This window comes from Molossus molossus, unplaced genomic scaffold, assembly GCF_014108415.1.
Source record: "Molossus molossus isolate mMolMol1 unplaced genomic scaffold, mMolMol1.p scaffold_m16_p_2, whole genome shotgun sequence".
NCBI lineage: Eukaryota > Metazoa > Chordata > Mammalia > Chiroptera > Molossidae > Molossus > Molossus molossus.
This window is the reverse complement of record NW_023425355.1, coordinates 94,133,224-94,150,975: the sequence shown is the minus strand read 5'-3', so window position 1 is coordinate 94,150,975 and position 17,752 is coordinate 94,133,224. Positions and strand designations below refer to the sequence as shown.

Sequence of the window (17,752 nt, the reverse complement as noted above, 5' to 3'; positions counted from 1 at the left end):
AGCTGATTGGCACTGGAGCGAGGGCTGGAGAGGGGGCTTTCTCCGGGATAAATGTGCTGTCAGAGGCCTTTGTTCCTTTGGTGAGCCCTTCCCTGGGGCGGCAGAGAGCCGCCATATCTGGGACTCCAGCAACCTGGCTCACACTGGTAGCCCCCCCCTGGTGACTCCCTGAGGCCCCGTCCCGCCCCACCCAACTTTGAGGCCCACCCAAGCTGTTGCCAGTTGCTTAACCATAAAATTGGCCTGTCTTGGATCCTGCTTCAGGTTTTTCCTAAATTCTTTCAAATAAGCAGCATCTGGTCTCAGCTAGCCCCATACCTCTCGTTAAGTAATACATAGAAACAAACACAGGGAGGCAGCCAAAATGAGGAGACAAAGAAACAGGTCCCAAATGAAAGAACAGAACAAAACCCCAAGAAAAGAACTAAGCAAAATGGAGATAAGCAACCTAACAGATGCTGAGTTCAAAATACTGCTTATAAGGAGGCTCAATGAACTTAGTGAGGGACTCAAGAGCATAAAAAAGGACCAATCAGAAATTATGGACGCACAGTCAGAATTGAAGGAGGCATTAACTAAAATAAAGAATAATTTACACAGCTTCAATAGTAGAGTACATAAATCCAAGAAGCAAACCATCGATTTGGAATATAAGGAAGCAAAAAACGCCCAATCAGAACAGCAAAAAGAAAAAAGAATCCAAAAAAATGAGGATAGTGTAAGGAGCCTCTGGGACAACTTCAAGTGTGCCAACATTCACATCTTGGGGGTGCCAGAAGGAGAAGAGCAAGAATAAGAAATCGAAAACCTGTTTGAAACAATAATGGCAGAAAAGCTTCCTAACTTGGTGAAGGAAACAGACATACAAGTCCAGGAAGGACAGAGAGTCCCAAACAAGATGAACCCCAGGAGGCCCACACCAAGACACATCATCATCAAAATGCAAAAGGTTCAAGACAAAGAGAGAATCTTAAAAGGAGCAAGAGAAAGGCAGCTAGTTACCTACAAGGGAGTTCCCATAAGGCTGTCAGCTGATTTCTCAAAAGAAACTTTGCAGGCCAGAAGGGAGTGGCAAGACATATTCAGAGTGATGAAAAGCAAGAACCTACAACCAAGATTACTCTATCCTGCGAAGCCGTTATTTAGAATCGATGGCCATATAAAGACTTTCCCAGACAAGAAAAAGTTAGAGTTCATCACCACCAAACCGTTATTATATGAAATGATGAAGGGTCTTTTTGAAGAAAAAGATAAAATATATGAACAAACAAAATGGCAATGAATACATATCTATCAACAATGGAATCTACAAACAAATGAACAGGCAGAACAGAAACATTCTCATAGATACAGAGAACATTTTGTTGGTTTCCAGAGGGGAGGGAGGTTGGGGGAATGGGTGAAAAAGGTGAAGGGATTAAGAAGTACAAATTCATTGCTAGACTGACAAACCTCAAAAGGAAAGGGGTTGGGTGGGTGGGAAGAAATAAACCAAAGAACTTATATGCATAACCAATGGACACAGACGATAGTGTGGGAAAAGGCGGGAGGGGGGCAGTAGTGGGGAGGAGGGGGTCAATGGGGGAAAAATGTAAAACATCTGTAATACATTTTACATTGAACAATAAAGATTTTTTTAAAAAAGAATGCTTATGGCTCAGCTGGTGTGGCTCAGTGGGTTGAGCATTGTCCCATGGACTGAGAGGTCCTGGTTCAATTCCCAGTCAGGGCACATGCCCAGTTTGTGAGCCAAATCCCCAGTGGTGGGCATGCAGGAGGTGGCCAGTTCTCTCTCATCAATGTTTCTATATCTTTCTCCCTTTCCCTAAAAATCAATAAAGAAAAAAAACATATTTAAAAGAAAAAAAGAATACTTATGCTGCAAAGAATAGAAAACTCAATGAACAGTGGTTTAAAAAGGGGGGTATTTTTTCACAATTAATTTGGAACTAGATGGTTGATTGGTTGTGTCACCTTAGCAGCTCAAGAATGTCATGAAAGATGTTAATTATTATACATGGTGTGTTGAGCAGAACACCATGCAGTAGTTATTTCTGCCAGAGGAGCATTCTACATGGGGAATATCAAATATCATCACTATGCCAGCCACCAGGAATAGAAGTCCAAACACTTCTACCCACTACATCTGAGTATTAGTGTCACCAAGTTAGACACAATACAGTCAAACACTGATGGAATCATGCTTTTACTCACATAGAGAAGAGATATATTAGAGCAAGATCAGCTCCAATTGTGTGCATGAGTCCCCCATGGCTAGGATGTCTCCCCTGGCAGCCAACGCAGGGCAGTTTTCTATGTGTACCCCTCTCATGCTTCAGCAGAAGGATCCCAACCCCTCCCCAGTGGAGTTTGAAATACTGAAAGCTGGGGGCATGCCTGGGGCCCATTGATGCACTTGCTTAAGCAGAATAAAGGAGAATTAATTGAGACTGAAACAGACAAAGATATTTTTACACAAGGTCATAAGCCTGGAACAGGCTGTTTGGGCTCTTTATTTCCTAATAAGGAAGTGTTCCAGGCCCTAGGCCCATTCTTACGTGGCCAAGCAGGGGTCAAAAGACTAAACATGAGACTGCCTTTCCCAACATGGAGTTTTGTTAGATATTGCCAAAATGTCTTCCAACAATTCTGTATCAACTTATACCCTCCCCAAGAGTATGTGAGTGCCCTTTTCTCAACATCAATGACAATATATATTATAAACATTCAGGACATTTTACAATTTGATAAGCAAAAGATTTATATATTGTCTTCATTTGTATTTCCTTGGTCAGTAGTGAAATTACATGGTGTTTCATGTTTGTTGACTATTTACATAATACCCTCTGTAAATTGCCCACTTGTAAAATTTTGTACAGTTTTTTATTAAGATGGTAATCTTTTGCTTATGTATTTGTAGAAGGCTTTATGCATTATAGATATTGGCACATCATTATTTATCTTTCAAACATTTTTCTTAGTCTGTTACTTGTACTTTATCTCCTTTATGATGCTTTTTATTCTACAAAGATCTTTTATCTTTATCTAGTCAATCTTATATCATTCTTCATTTATATTTCCTGCCTATAAATGTCTTCACTACCCCTAAAAGATTATAAAATAGGCTACTGTATTTTATTCTTTTACTTTTATAGTGTTATTTTTACAATAACCATTTTAATTACTCCAGAAGTTACTTTTGGGTGTAGTGCATAGTGTCAAATAAGGATTCTCCAAATGACAGCCAATTGGTCCAATCAATACATTCTTCACTAATTTAAAAATACCTTCTTCATCAAAACACTAAATTGCTAAGTTCTCTTTAAGTGATCTGTTATCACACTGTTTTAATGACTATACCCACTTGTAATATGTTTTTATATTTGTAGGGCAAGACTTCCCTCATATTACTTCTTCAAAATTTTAATTAGTTATTCTTGTACATTTTTCTTCATAAATTGTATTTATTTATTTTTAAATTAATAAGTGAGAATAATTCAAAAGGCGAAAAAGACTATACAATGAAAAGCAGATTGTCTTCCCTTCCAGACTTCCAATTCCATGGTCTTAAATAGTATATACACAAACAAGTGTATGTGTATATATTTTACACAAAATAGGAGCACTGTGGAAATTGTTCTGTACTTTGATTTTTCAAAAGTTAACAATATATTCTGAATATTATTCACATAAAGATATATATATATATATATATATATATATATACCTCATTCTTTGATTTATGTAAGTTATACTCTGGACACTTTGCTGAATCCTAATGATCTTTTCTTTCTTTTTTTTTAAAATCCTACCTAAGGATATGTTTATTGATTTGAGAGAGAGAGAGATAGAGAAACATCTATGTGAGAGAGAAACACTGATCAGTTGCCTTTGGTACACACCCCAACTGGGGACCAAACCGCAGCCTGGGTATGTGCCCTGACCGGGAATCTAACCTGCACCCTTTCAGTGTACAAGAAGATGTTCCAATCAACTGAGCCACACCAGCCAGGATGATTTTTACTTTTAATGTAAGAATTTGAGAATTATTCTTTCCTTCTTATATAGAAATTTTCAAACATACCCAGAAGTAAAGAGAATAGTAAAATAAACTTCTTCAAACCCATCACTCAGCGTCCAAAGTTATCAACAAATGGCTAATCTCATTTCATCTATAAACCAACTAAGCCTAACAAACATATACAGAAAGTCCATTCAATTGCAGTACAATACACATTCTTTTCAAGTACACAGAATAAACCATATATTAGGCCACAAAACAAATCTCAAAAATTTTAAAGAAAACTAGAGTCTAATACCCCTTGTGAATACAGATACAAAAATTCTCCACAACACATTAGTAAACCAAATCTAATGACTTTTTAAAAAGATTATAGCATTGGCCAGTGTGGTTTAGTGGTTAGAGCATTGTCCCATGCAATCACTGAAGGGTTATGGGTTCAATTCCCGGTCAGGGCACATACCCCAGTTGGGGTGCATACAGGAGATCACTAATCAATGTTTTTCTCTCTCTCTCTCCCCCTTCCTCCTCTCTCTCTTAAATCAATCAAAAACATGTCCCCGAGTGAGGAATTTTAATTAAAAAAAGATTATATGAACTAAACAAAATGATGAACAAAATTGACCCAAAGACATAGAAGTAGGTACAGACTGACAAATCTCAGAAGAGAAAGAGTTGGGGGGAAGAGATAAATCACAGTACTTATATGCATGTATGCATAACCAATGGGCATAGACAACAATGCTGGGGATGGGGCAGGGGGCATGGGGCGGGGGGGGGGGATGGGGAGGAGGGTGTCAATGGAGGGTAAAGGAGAAACATCTGTAACAAAAGCAAATTAATAAAAACGATTTAAAAAAAACATATATCATGATCAAGTGGGATTTATCCCAGGAATGCAAGGGTGGTTCCACATATAAAAATGAATGAAATACTGTATACCATAATAATTCAATAAAAGGGAAAAAAAAGCACATGATCATACAATAGGTGGAGAAAGGGGTTTGACAAAATCCACTACCCATTCATGATTTTTTTTAAAAACTCTCAGTTAACTAGCAACAGAAGTCAAGGTCCTTAGCTTGAAGAATATCTAAGAAAAATTTATAGTGTGGTGAAAAACTGAATGTTTTCCCCCTTGAGATTGGGAACAAGCTAAGATATCCACTCATAACTTTTATTTAATGTTTACTGGAAGCCAGTGAAATGAGCCAAAAAAAAAAAAAAGGAATTAGAATCATTTGGATTGGAAAGGAAGAAATAATACTTCTCTTTATTTGCAGATAACATAATATTATATGTAGAAAACCCTACTAAAAAGCTCTTGGAACTAGCATCCCCTTTTCTCCACATACTTGCAAGCACGTGTTGCTTGTTGATTTATTGATGGTAGCCATTCTGACAGGTGTGAGGTGGTATGTCATTGTAGTTTTAATTTGTATCTCTCTGATGATTAGTGACATTGAGCATGTTTCCATATGGCTGTTGGCCATCTGTATGTCCTCTTTGGAGAAGTGTCTATTCAGGTCCTTTGCCCAATTTTATTTTATTGTTTCATTTATTTATTTTATCTTTATTGTTGAATGTATTACAGATGTTCTTCATTTTTTCCCCACGGACCCCCTCCTCCCCACTCCCGACCCCTCCTGCCTTTTCCCACACTGTTGTCTGTTTCCACTGGTTATGCATATATGCATATAAGTTCTTTGGTTTATTTCTTCTCACCCCCAACCCCCTTCCATTTGAGGTATGTCAGTCTAGCAACCAATTTGTGCTTCTTAATCCCTTCATCTTTTTCACCCATTCCCCCAACCCCCCTCCCATCTGGCAACCAACAAAATGTTCTCTGTATCTATGAGAATGTTTCTGTTCTGCCTGTTCATTTGTTTGTAGATTCCATTGTTGATAGATATGTATTCATGGCCATTTTGTTTGTTCATATATTTTATCTTTTTCTTCAAAAAGACCCTTCAACATTTCATATAATAATGGCTTGGAGGTGATGAACTCCTTTAACTTTTTCTTGTCTGGGAAAGTCTTTATATGGCCATCGATTCTAAATGAGAGCTTGGCAGAATAAAGTAATCTCAGTTGTAGGTTGTTGCTTTTCATCACTCTGAATATTTCTTGCCACTCCCTTCTGGCCTGCAAAATTTCTTTTGAGAATTCAGCTGACAGCCTTATGGGAACTCCTTCGTAGGTAACTAACTGCTTTTGTCTTGCTGCTTTTAAGATTCTCTCTTTGTCTTGAACGTTTTGCATTTTGATGATGATGTGTCTTGGTGTGTGCCTCTTGGGGTTCCTCTTGTTTGGGACTCTCTGTGCTTCCTGGACTTGTATGTCTGTTTCCTTCACCAAGTTACAGAAGTTTCTGTCATTGTTTCAAATAGGTTTTCAATTTCTTGTTCTCTCTCTTCTCCTTCTGGCACCCCCAGGGTGAAAATGTTGGCATGCTTGAAGTTCTCCCAGAGGCTCCTTACACTATCCTCACTTTTCTGGATTCTTTTTTCTTTTTGCTATTCTGATTGGGTGTTTTTTGCTTCCTTATATTCCAAATCGATAGTTTGCTTCTTGGTTTTACCTACTCTACTTTGAATCTGTGTAAATTATTTTTTTATTTCAGTTAGTGCCTCCTTCATTTCTGACTGGTCCTTTTTTATGCTCATGAGGCCCTCACTAAGTTCGATGAGGTTCTCACTAAGTTCATTGAGCATCCTTATAAGCAGTATTTTGAACTCAGCATCTATTAGGTTGCTTATTTCCATTTCGCTTAGTTTTTTTCCTGGGGTTTTATTCTGTTCTTTCATTTGGGACCTGTTTCTTTGTCTCCTCATTTTGGCTGCCTCCCTGTGTTTGTTTCTATGTATTACTTAACGAGAGGTATGGGGCTAGCTGAGACCATATGCTGCTTATTTGAAAGAATTTAGGAAAACCTGCAGCAGGATCCAAAAGAGGTCAATCCTACGGTGAAGCAACTGGCAACGGCTTGGGTGGGCCTGGAAGTTGGATGGGGCGGGGCCTCAGGGAATCACCAGGGTGGGGCAACCAGTGTGAGCCAGGTTGCTGGAGTCCCAGATATGGCGGCTCTCTGCCACCCCAGGGAAAGGCTCACCAAAGGAACAAAGGCCTCTGACAGCACGTTTGACCTGGAGAAAGCCCCCTCTCTAGCCCTCGCTCCAATGCCAACAGCTCAGTTCTTCCCTGTATGTCTCTGGCGTCCCTCAAGCTGCCTCCCCTCCAAGCTTAGAGGAAGTGAGTCCAATAAGTCCATGCGCAGGCCTTTTAAGAGGAGCTGCCTGGGGCTCCAGTGGCCTCAGCCTCCGTGAGCCTCAGTTCCCGCTGGTGTTTCCAGCCAGAAGTTATGGTGACTTCTCTTCCTGGCACTGGAACCCTGAGTGGGCCATCTGGTGTGGGATAGGGACCCCTCAGTTCTCAGAGAGGACCTTCCCAGCCGAGGTATCCTCCTGATTTGTATCCGCCACACATGGGTGTGGGGACAGCTTGTCGCACCTCTGCCCCTCCTACCAGTCTCCAGGTGGCTGCTGCTTCTTTAATTTTGTAGTTGTAGGACTTCCATTCAGCTCGATTTCAGGCAGTTTTGAATGATGGTTGTTCTGTAGGTTGTAACTTTGATGTGGTTGTGAAAGGACGCAATACCGCGTTTACCTACGCCACCATCTTGACCAGAAGTCCTGAATCCATTGCCCAATTTTTTAAATGATTTTTTATGAATTAACTTTTGTTACAGATGTTTGTTTTTCTTTCCCTATTGACAACCTCCTCCCCATCCCCCCATACCATACCTGGTTTTGTTGTCCGCATCCATCGGTTATGCATACATGCATATAAGTTCTGTGGTTTACCCCTTCCCTCCCCCTGTGGTTTACCCCTTCCCTCCCCCATTCTGAGGGTTGTCAGTCTGTACCCTACTTCCATGTCTCTGGGTCCACCCAATTCCTCAAACTGTTATGTTTATTATATGCCACAAATAAGTGAGATCATATGATATTTGTCTTTCTCTGCTTTGCTTGTTTTGCTTAGGATAATACTTTCCAGGTCCCTCCATGACATCTCAAAGGATAAGAGATCTTTCTTTCTGACAGCTGCATAGTATTCCATTGGGTATATGTACCACTGCTTTTTTATCCATTGGTCTACTGATGGACATTTGGGCTGTTTCCAGATCTTAGCTATTGTAAATAGTGCTGCTGTGAACATGGGGGTACATATATTCTTTCTGATTGCTGTTTCAGGCTTCTTAGGGTATATTCCTAGAAGTGGGATCACTGGGTCAAATGGAAATTCAATTTTTAAGTTTTTGAGGTAACAACATATTGTTTTCCATAAATGCTGCACCAGTCTGCATTCCCACCAGCAGTGTACTAGAGTCCCCTTTTCTCCACACCCTCGCCAATACTTGTTGTTTGATGATTTGTTGATGGCGGCCATTCTGACAGGTGTGAGGTGATACCTCATTGTTGTTTTAATTTGCATCTCTCTGATGATTAGTAATGATGAGCATTTCTTCATATGTTTTGTATCCATTTGTATGTCCTATTTGGAGAGGTGTCTATTTAGTTCCTCTGCTCATTTTTTAATTGGATTCTTTGTCTTCCTTTTGTGGAGTTGTATGAGCACTCTATATGTATTGGAAATTAACCCCTTTTCTGACATATCATTGACAATTATGCTCTCCCATACAGTGGGTAGCCTTTCCGTTTAGATGATTGTATATTTTGCTGTGCAGAAGCTTTTGAGTTTGATGTAGTCCCATGTGTTCATTTTCTCCTTTGCTTCTATTGCCTTAGGTGATGTGTCAGTAAAAATTCTGTTGCGTATGATGTCTGAAATTTTGTTGCCACAGTCTCTTCTAGGATTTTTATGGATTCATAAGTTACATTTAAGTCTTTTATCCATTTTGAGTTTATTCTCGTGTAGGGTGTAAGTTGATGGTCTAGTTTCGTTTTTCTGCAAGTAGCAGTCCAATTTTCCCCGCACCATTTATTAAAGAGGCTGTCCTTACTCCACTGTATGCTTTTGCCACCTTTGTCAAATATTAATTGAGCATATTGCCTGGGGTCCATTTCTGGGTTCTCTGTTCTGTTCCACTGGTCTATATGCCTGTTCTTGTGCCAGTACCAGGCTGTTTTGATTATAGTGGCTTTGTAGTATAACCTGAAATCTGGTATTGTGATCCCTCCAACTTTGTTCTTCCTTTTCAAGATTGCTGTGGCTATTCGGGGACTTTTTGGTTCCATATGAACTATTGAAGTATTTGTTCTAGTTCTGTGAAATATGTCGTTGGTATTTTGATGGGGATTGCATTGAATCTATAGAATGCTTTGGGTAGTATGGGCATTTTAATGATGTTAATTCTTCCAATCCATAAACAGGGTATGTGCTTCCACTTTTTTATATCTTCCACCATTTCTTTTTTCAATGTCCTGTAGTTTTCTGCAAATAGGTCCTTTCTTTCTTTCTTTTTTTTTTTTTCCAAATCTTTATTGTTGGATGTAAAATGTATTACAGATGTTCCACATTTTTTCCCCCATTGACCCCCTCCTCCCCACTCCTGCCCCCCTCCCACCTTTTCCCACACTATTGTCTGTGTCCATTGGTTATGCATATAAGTTCTTTGGTTTATTTCTTCCCACCCCCCCAACCCCTTTCCCTTTGAGGTTTGTCAGTCTAGCAATGAATTTGTGCTTCTTAATCCCTTCACCTTTTTCACCCATTCCCCCAACCCCCTTCCTGACTGGCAACCAATAAAATGTTCTCTGTATCTATGAGAATGTTTCTGTTCTATCTGTTCATTTTGTTTATAGATTCCATTGTTGATAGATATGTATTCATTGCCATTTTGTTTGTTCATACATTTTATCTTTTTCTTCAAAAAGACCCTTCATCATTTCATATAATAACGGTTTGGTAGTGATGAACTACTTTAACTTTTTCTTGTCTGGGAAAGTTTTATATGTCCATCGATTCTAAATGACAACTTTGCAGGATAGAATAATTTTGGTTGTAGGTTCTTGGTTTTCATCACTCTGAATATTTCTTGCCACTCCCTTCTGGCCTGCAAAGTTTCTTTTGAGAAATCAGCTGACAGCCTTATGGGAACTCCCTTGTAGGTAACTAGCTGCCTTTCTCTTGCTCCTTTTAAGATTCTCTCTTTGTCTTGAACCTTTTGCATTTTGATGATGATGTGTCTTGGTGTGGGCCTCTTGGGGTTCATCTAGTTTGGGACTCTCTGTCCTTCCTGGACTTGTATGTCTGTTTCCTTCACCAAGTTAGGAAAGTTTTCTGCCATTATTGTTTCAAACAGGTTTTTGATTTCTTGTTCTCTCTCTTCTCCTTCTGGCACCCCCAAGATGCAAATGTTGGCACGCTTGAAGTTGTCCCAGAGGCTCCTTACACTATCCTCATTTTTTTGGATTCTTTTTTCTTTTTGCTGTTCTGATTGGGGATTTTTTGCTTCCTTATATTCCAAATTGATGGTTTGCTCCTTGGATTTACACACTCTATTATTGAAGCTGTGTAAATTATTCTTTATTTCAGTTCATGCCTCCTTCAATTCTAACTGTGTATCCATGATTTCTAACTGGTCTTTTTTTATGCTCTTGAGGCCCTCCCTAAGTTCACTGAGGTTCTCACTAAGTTCATTGAGCATCCTTATAAGCAGTATTTTGAACTCAGCATCTGTTAGGTTGCTTATCTCCCTTTCGCTTAGTTCTTTTATTGGGGTTTTGTTCTGTTCTTTCATTTGGGACCTGTTTCTTTGTCTCCTCATTTTGGCTGCCTCCCTGTGTTTGTTTCTGTGTATTAATGAGAGGTATGGGGCTCGCGGAGACCCGATGTTGCTCGTTTGAAAGAATTTAGGGAAAACCTCAAGCAGGAACCAAGACTGGCCAATCCTATGGTTAAGCAACTGGCAACACCTTGGGTCGGTTTGAAAGTTCTGTGGGGTGGGGCGGGGCCTCAGGGAGTCAGCAGGGCGGGGCTACCAGTGTGAGCCAGGTTGCTGGAGTCCCAGATATGGCTTTTGTCTGCCGCTCCCGGGACGGGCTCACCAAAGGAACAAAGGCCTCTTACAGCACATTTGTCCCTGAGGAAGCCCCCTCTCCAGCCCTCGCTCCAGTGCCAAACAGCTCAGTTCTTCCCTGTATGTCTCTGGTGCCCCGTGAGCTGCCTCCCCTCCAAGCCTAGAGGGAGAGAGTCCAATAAGTCCGTGCGCGGGCCCTTTAGGGAGCTGCCTGGGGCTCCAGCCACCTCAGCTTCCCTGAGCCTCAGTTTCCGCTGTTTTTTCCAGCCAGAAGTTATGGGGACTTTTCTTCCTGGCACTGGAACCCTGAGCGGGGCACCTGGCGTGGGTCGGGGACCCCTCAGTCCTCAGGAAGGACCTTCCCAGCCGCGGGAGCCTCCTGATTTTTATCCGCCACACTTGGGTGTGGGACCAGGCCGTCTCGCCGCTGCCGCCGCGCCGCCAACACCCCTCGTGCTGCCGCCCCTCCTACCAGTCTGGATGTAGCTGCTTTTTTTAATCCCGTAGTTGTAGGACTTCCATTCAGCTTGATTTCAGGCGGTTTTGAATGATGGTTGTTCTGTAGTTTAGTTGTAACTTTGATGTGGTTGTGGGAGGACGCGATACCGCGTTTACCTATGCCACCATCTTGACCGGAAGTCGCCGGTCCTTTATTTCTTTGGTTAAGTTTATTCCTAGTTATCTTAATTTTTCTGGCACGATGATAAATTGGATTGATTTTTTACTTTCTCTTTCTGTGAGTTCATCATTGGTCTACAAGAATGCCGTCGATTTCTTGACTTTAATTTTGTATCCTGCTACTTTGCCAAATTCATTTCTTAAGTATAGTAGATATATGATGGAGTCTTTAGGGTTTCTATGTATAATATCATGTCATCAGCAAATAATGACAGTTTCACTTCCTCCTTTCCAATTTGGATCCCTTTTATTTTTTCCTCATGTCTGATTGCTGTGGCTAAGACTTCCAGTACTATGTTAAATAAGAGTGTCGAAAATGGACATCTCTCTCTTGTTTCTGTTCTTAATGAAAATGGTTTTAGTTTCTGCCTATTGAGTATGATGTTGGCTGTAGGTCTTTCATATATGTCCTTTATTATGTCGAGATATGATCCCTCTATTCCTAAGTTGCTGAGCATTTTTATCAGAAATGGATGCTGGATTTTGTAGAATGCTTTTTCAGCATCATTTGATAGTATCATGTAGTTTTTATTCTTTATTTTGTTTATATGGTTTATCACATTTATTGATTTGCGAATATTGTACCAGCCTTGCATCCCTGGTATGAATCCCACTTGGACATGGTGGATAATTATCTTCATGTATTGCTGGATCCAAATTGCTAGAATTTTGTTCAGGATTTTGGCATCTATGTTCATCAGGGATATTGGCCTGTAGTTTTCTTTCTTTGTAGTCTTTTTCTGGTTTTGGAATTAGAATTATGCTGGCCCCATAGAACGTGTTTGGAAGTTTTCCTTCTTCTTGAATTTTTTGAAATAGTTTGTGGAGAATGGGTGTTAGTTCTTTTTTGCATGTTCGGTAAAACTTCCCTATGAAGCCATCTGGGCCTGGGCTTTTGTTTGCTGGGAGAGTCTTGATTACCTCTTCAATTTCCTTAGTTGTTATTGGTCTGTTCAAGTTTTCTATTTCTTCCCGGTCCGGTTTTGGGGGACTATGTGTTTCTAGAAATTTTTCCATTTTGCTTAGATTGTCAAATTTGTTGCCATATAGTTGTTCATAATACCTGTTAACGATCTTTTGTATTTCTGTGAGGTCGGTTGTTAATTCTCCTCTTTCATTTCTGATTTTGTGTATTTGGGTTCTCTCTCTTTATTTCTTGGTGAGTCTACCTAGGGGTCCATCAATCTTGTTTATCTTTTTGAAAAATCAGCTCTTTGTTTCATTGATCCTTTGAACTGTTTTTCTTGGTCTCTATGTCGTATATTTCTGCTCTGATATTTACTACTTCCTTTCTTCTTCTTGCTCTGGGGTTTCTTTTTGTTTGCTTTCTAATTCTTTAAGTTGTGAGGTTAGACAGTCAATTAGAAATTTTTCTTGTTTCTTGAGGTAGGCCTGTAGTGCTATGAACTTCCCTCTCAGAACTGCTTTTCCTGCATACATAGATTTTGTGTTGTTGTGTATTCGTTTTCATTGCTTTCCAGGAAGTTTTTAATTCCTTCCTTGATCTCCTCTGTAACCCATTCATTGTTTAACAACATGCTATTTAGCCTCCATGTGTTGAAATGTCCTTGCATGTTCCTGTTGCAATTGATTTCTAGTTTCATGCCATTGTGATCTGAGAAGATGCTTTATGTGATTTCAATCTTCTTGAACTTGTAGAGATTTAGTTTTTGTCCTATCATGTGGTCTATCTTTGAGAATGTCCCTGTGCACTTGAGAAGAATGTGATTTCTGTAGTTTTGGGGTGTAATTCTTTGTAGATATATATTAAATCCATTTGGTCTTGTGCTTCACTTAGAGTCTCTGTTTCCTTGCTAATTTTTTGGCTAGAGGATCTATCCAGTGCTGTCAACGGGGTGTTGAAGTCCCTGCTATGATTGTATTGCTGTCGATTTCTCCTTGGAAGTTATCCAGAAGATTTTAAATATATTTTGGTGCTCCTATATTGGGTGCATATATGTTAATCAAGGTTATATCTTCCTGTTGGATAGATCTTTTCAATATTATGTAGTGGCCTTCTTTGTCTCTAGTAATGGCCTTCATTTTGACATCTATTTTATCAGATATTAGTATTGCTACCCCAGCTTTTGTGCTTGGATAATTTTTTCCATCCCTTCACTTTCAAACTGCGTGAGTCTTTTGTTGTGAGGTGGGTCTCTTGTGAACAACATATAGATGAGTCATGCTTTTTTATCCAATCAGCTCCTCTCTGTCTTTTTATGGGAGCATTCATTCCATTTACATTTAAGGTGATTATTGATATGTACTTATTTATTGCTATTTTTGCTTAGTGTGGTTCTATTTTTCTTCCCATTTCTATTGCTAATTACAGCAGTCCTTTTAACATTTCTTGCAGTGCTGGTTTGGTGCTAATGTATTCCCTTAGCATTTTTTTTGTCTGGGAAGCTCTTTATTTTACCTTCTATTTTGAATGATAGCCTTGCTGGGTAGAGTAGTCTTGGATTCAGATCCTTATTTTTCATGACCTTGATTACTTTCTGCCATTCCCCTCTGGCCTATAGTGATTCTTGTGAGAAGTCAGCTGAGAGCCTTATGGATAGGTCCGGCAACTTGTTGCTGATCTCTTGCTGCTTTTAGGATTCTCTTTGTCTTTAATTTGTGGCATTTTAATTACTATGTGTCTTGATGTGGGCCTGTTTGGGTTCTTCTTACTTGGGACTCTCTGTGCTTCTTAAACTTGAATGCCTTCTTCCTTCACCAAATTAGGGAAGTTTTCTGTCACTATTTTTTTTTTTTAAATATATTCTCTATCCCTTGCTCATTTTCTTCTTCTTCGGGGACTCCTATGATGTGAATGTTATTACATTTTCAGTTGTCCTGCAGTTCTCTTAATATGTCTTCCTGTTTTTTTAATTGTTTTTTCCTTTTGGTTTTCTGATTGGTTGATTTTTTCTACCCTGTCTTCTAATTCACTGATCCGGTCCTCAGCTTCCTCTACTCTCCTTTTTAAACCTTCCAATGTGTTTTTCCTTTGTGATACGTCATTTTTTTATCTCTTCTTAATGGTTTTTAATTTCCAATTGGCTTATTTTCAGGTCTCTATGTCCTTACTCATGCTGTTCAGCTTTCTGAAGATCATGGCTCTGAATTCTAGCTCTGTTAACATGCCTAACTGCTCCACATTGATTCATCCTCGGTGGAGGTCTCTTGCTCTTTCATTTGACTTCTGTTTCTGTTTCACCATTTTGGCTATCACAGTGGCCTTTTGAACCTGTCAAATTTTCCCTGTGGGTGTTGGTGTTCTGCTGTTTGTGGCTCCCTCTCCTGGGTTTAGATGAGCGAGGGAGGGCCCACGTTAAACACCACTGTCAAGTGTTACTTTCCTGGTTAAAGTTGCTAGCCCAGGAAAGGTACTGTTATCCTGTAGCTTTTTGCCTGGAGGCTAGCTGTCGAGGTTACTTGATGAGTTTTGGATTGTCAGTTGATTGAAAAACCCCCTCAGGTGCTCAGCATAAGGTGATTTATGAGGGTGGGACAGATGCTTGTTGTTAATGAGCTTCAATTAGCACTTCAATAGTCCACAGGATGGGGTTGGATCTCCGAGGGAGGGGCTGCTGCCTCTCTCCAGAGCCCTGGAGCAATATGCCCACCGTACTATGTGGCTGCCACTCAGCTAAAGCTCTGAGTGCCCTCCAAATCCCGAGTGTCCCGACACAGTTCCAGACCAGTCTGTCCTCTGCCGGAGCCCAAGTTAGTGGCTGTGGCTATTTTAGCCTCTTTCCCAGCTCTGCACTTTGGAGCCACTTGGGAGTGTATCCTGAGGGCACCGCTCACAGCTAAGGCTGCCGAGCTGCGGACCGTGGGCTCCCAGCCCCCGTCTCATGCCTTCGAAAGCCTACCAGTATCGAGTCAGTGTCCCTGGTCCTCACAAGCTACTTTTCTGTGTTTTTTTCCCGCCAATTTGTCTGTGTTATAGTTGTAATTCCAGTTTGGTTCTGGAGACGTTCTGTGTAGCTTCCGTTCACTCTGCCACCATTTTGGAATCCCCTCTTCACCTTTTTGACTCAACCTTCCTCATACCCTTTTCTTCTTTGAATTGTCTTTTTTCTTTTTAAAATTTGTTCTCAATTAGTTTAAATTCAATACTATTTTGTATTAGTTTCAGGTACAGCATAGTAGTTAGATAATCATATACTTTACAAAGTGTTCCCCCTGATATTTCCACCACCCAACTGGCACCATGCATAGTTATTACTCCTTTATATTATCTTTGTTTCTTTGTCAAGTGTAAATTGACTGCATATGTGCAGGTCTATTTATGGGATCTGTATTCTGTTCCAAAAGGAAATTTTTTTCAATGGAAGATTCTATAGCCTTATTGTGTACTAGTACAAAAGAAGAGATGTTGGCATTAGATAGGAGCTGATTTTAACAGGGAAGAATATGGCCATATATACATATAGGTGGATATATTTGATGGTGGGAAGGTGAGGAAGTTCTATTCAAATTGCTTCTCCTTTCTCAGTGAAAAAAGTAACACCTGAGAGTGAAGATTGGGAAGCAGATAGTCAACTAAATAGGTGAGAAGGTGAATTTCTCAATAGGATGGTTAGGTAGCTTGAGTGCCTATTTGGGATTTATGGTTATGAATTTAAAGAAGCTAGTTGCAGAACTGTGTGATGTCTGTCCTGCATTATTCTGCTGCTTAGGTACAGGTAAGGAATAGGCTGTTTAGTGGGTTTTACCAAATGAGTGGGTTTTAATACAAGAATGCAAGTGGGGGGGGAGGGTGCCAATGGGGTAAAAAAGGAGAAACATCTGTAACAAAAATAAAATAAAAAATAATAATAAAAAAATAAAATGTAAAAATGTAAAAAAAAAACCCTGTAATACAGACAGTGGATTAGATAAGAGTATTATATCACTGTTAAATTTGCTGAATTTGACAACTATACTATAGTTATGTAATATAATATCTTTATTCTTTGGAAATATGTAGGCATAAAAGTTCATGACATGTAACTTTCTTTCAAATAGTTCAGAAAATATGTATATAAATACAAAGAGAGACAGAGACTGATAAAGCAAATGGAATAATATGCTAACAATAATTGAATCCATACAAGTGTTCTATTCTTATTCTTACAATGTCTCTGTAAATTTGAATTTATTTTCAAATAAAAAGTTAAAAACAAACAAACAAAAAAAGAATGCAAGTGGAAGTTGGTTCTTTTATCCTCAGATCTAGCCACTGGGTTGATGTCTTCAGGGTTCTCAACTGCTGCATATATGGTATTGCTTTTCCATCCTTCCACTCTTTTAAACTACATGCAATCAGATGATGCTGGCTGCCACCCTTGCTTAGTGCTGTGATCAATTGTCTTCCTGGTCATGCTTGCTCATTCAGTGAGTATTTTATGAACTGAATCCGAGTTTCCCTCTCTACTATTGGAGAATTCAGTGCCCAAATGATGGAAAAGGCTAAGGGGAAGCAGTGTCCTCAGCAGACATTCAAATTTCAATTAGTGTGTAAAGGTGCAAGGAATACTTCCTGAAGCAATTGAACTACTTTAAAAAAAAAAAAATGGAAAGGGACCTTTAGTGAGAAACCTAAATAGCTGTCTGAGCAATTTTATGAAAAGAATAAATAATTTGAGTTTTATCTAGACCTAAACCCCTATAATGTGAATGCAAACAAGCTTTTGTTTTCTGGAGATTGGCCACACTTTTCATCTTGATCATAGTTGTTTTAGGACTTGACCTTATAGCTCATTTATACTTTCAGATTATATTTAAGAATCAAGCAAGTCGACCATATAACATATTTCCTCATGGAATCACTGATGTCAGGCCTTTGCATGCAGGGAGATTGCCAAAAGGTAAGTGTTAACTTAATTTTGTAGTTCTTACTTACCTATAGATACAGATGAGGTCACAGTTTCAATAAGTACTAAAATGATGCTGGTCCTTGCCGCAGCTCTTATGTATCATATAAGCACATTCATCACCCACCATCCCCCCCCCCCCAATTTTTATTTACTTTTGTTACA

General features: G+C 39.6%; 1 protein-coding gene across 1 annotated transcript in view; it reads left to right on the top strand.

Moving 5' to 3' along the window:
• F8 (coagulation factor VIII) overlaps positions 1–17,752 on the top strand; it is a 272,819-nt gene that overhangs the window by 113,504 nt on the left and 141,563 nt on the right. Inside the window, exon 10 of the mRNA XM_036270458.1 lies at positions 17,488–17,581. Within this exon, the coding sequence (XP_036126351.1) occupies positions 17,488–17,581 (94 nt within the window). The remainder of the gene's footprint in view (positions 1–17,487; positions 17,582–17,752) is intronic.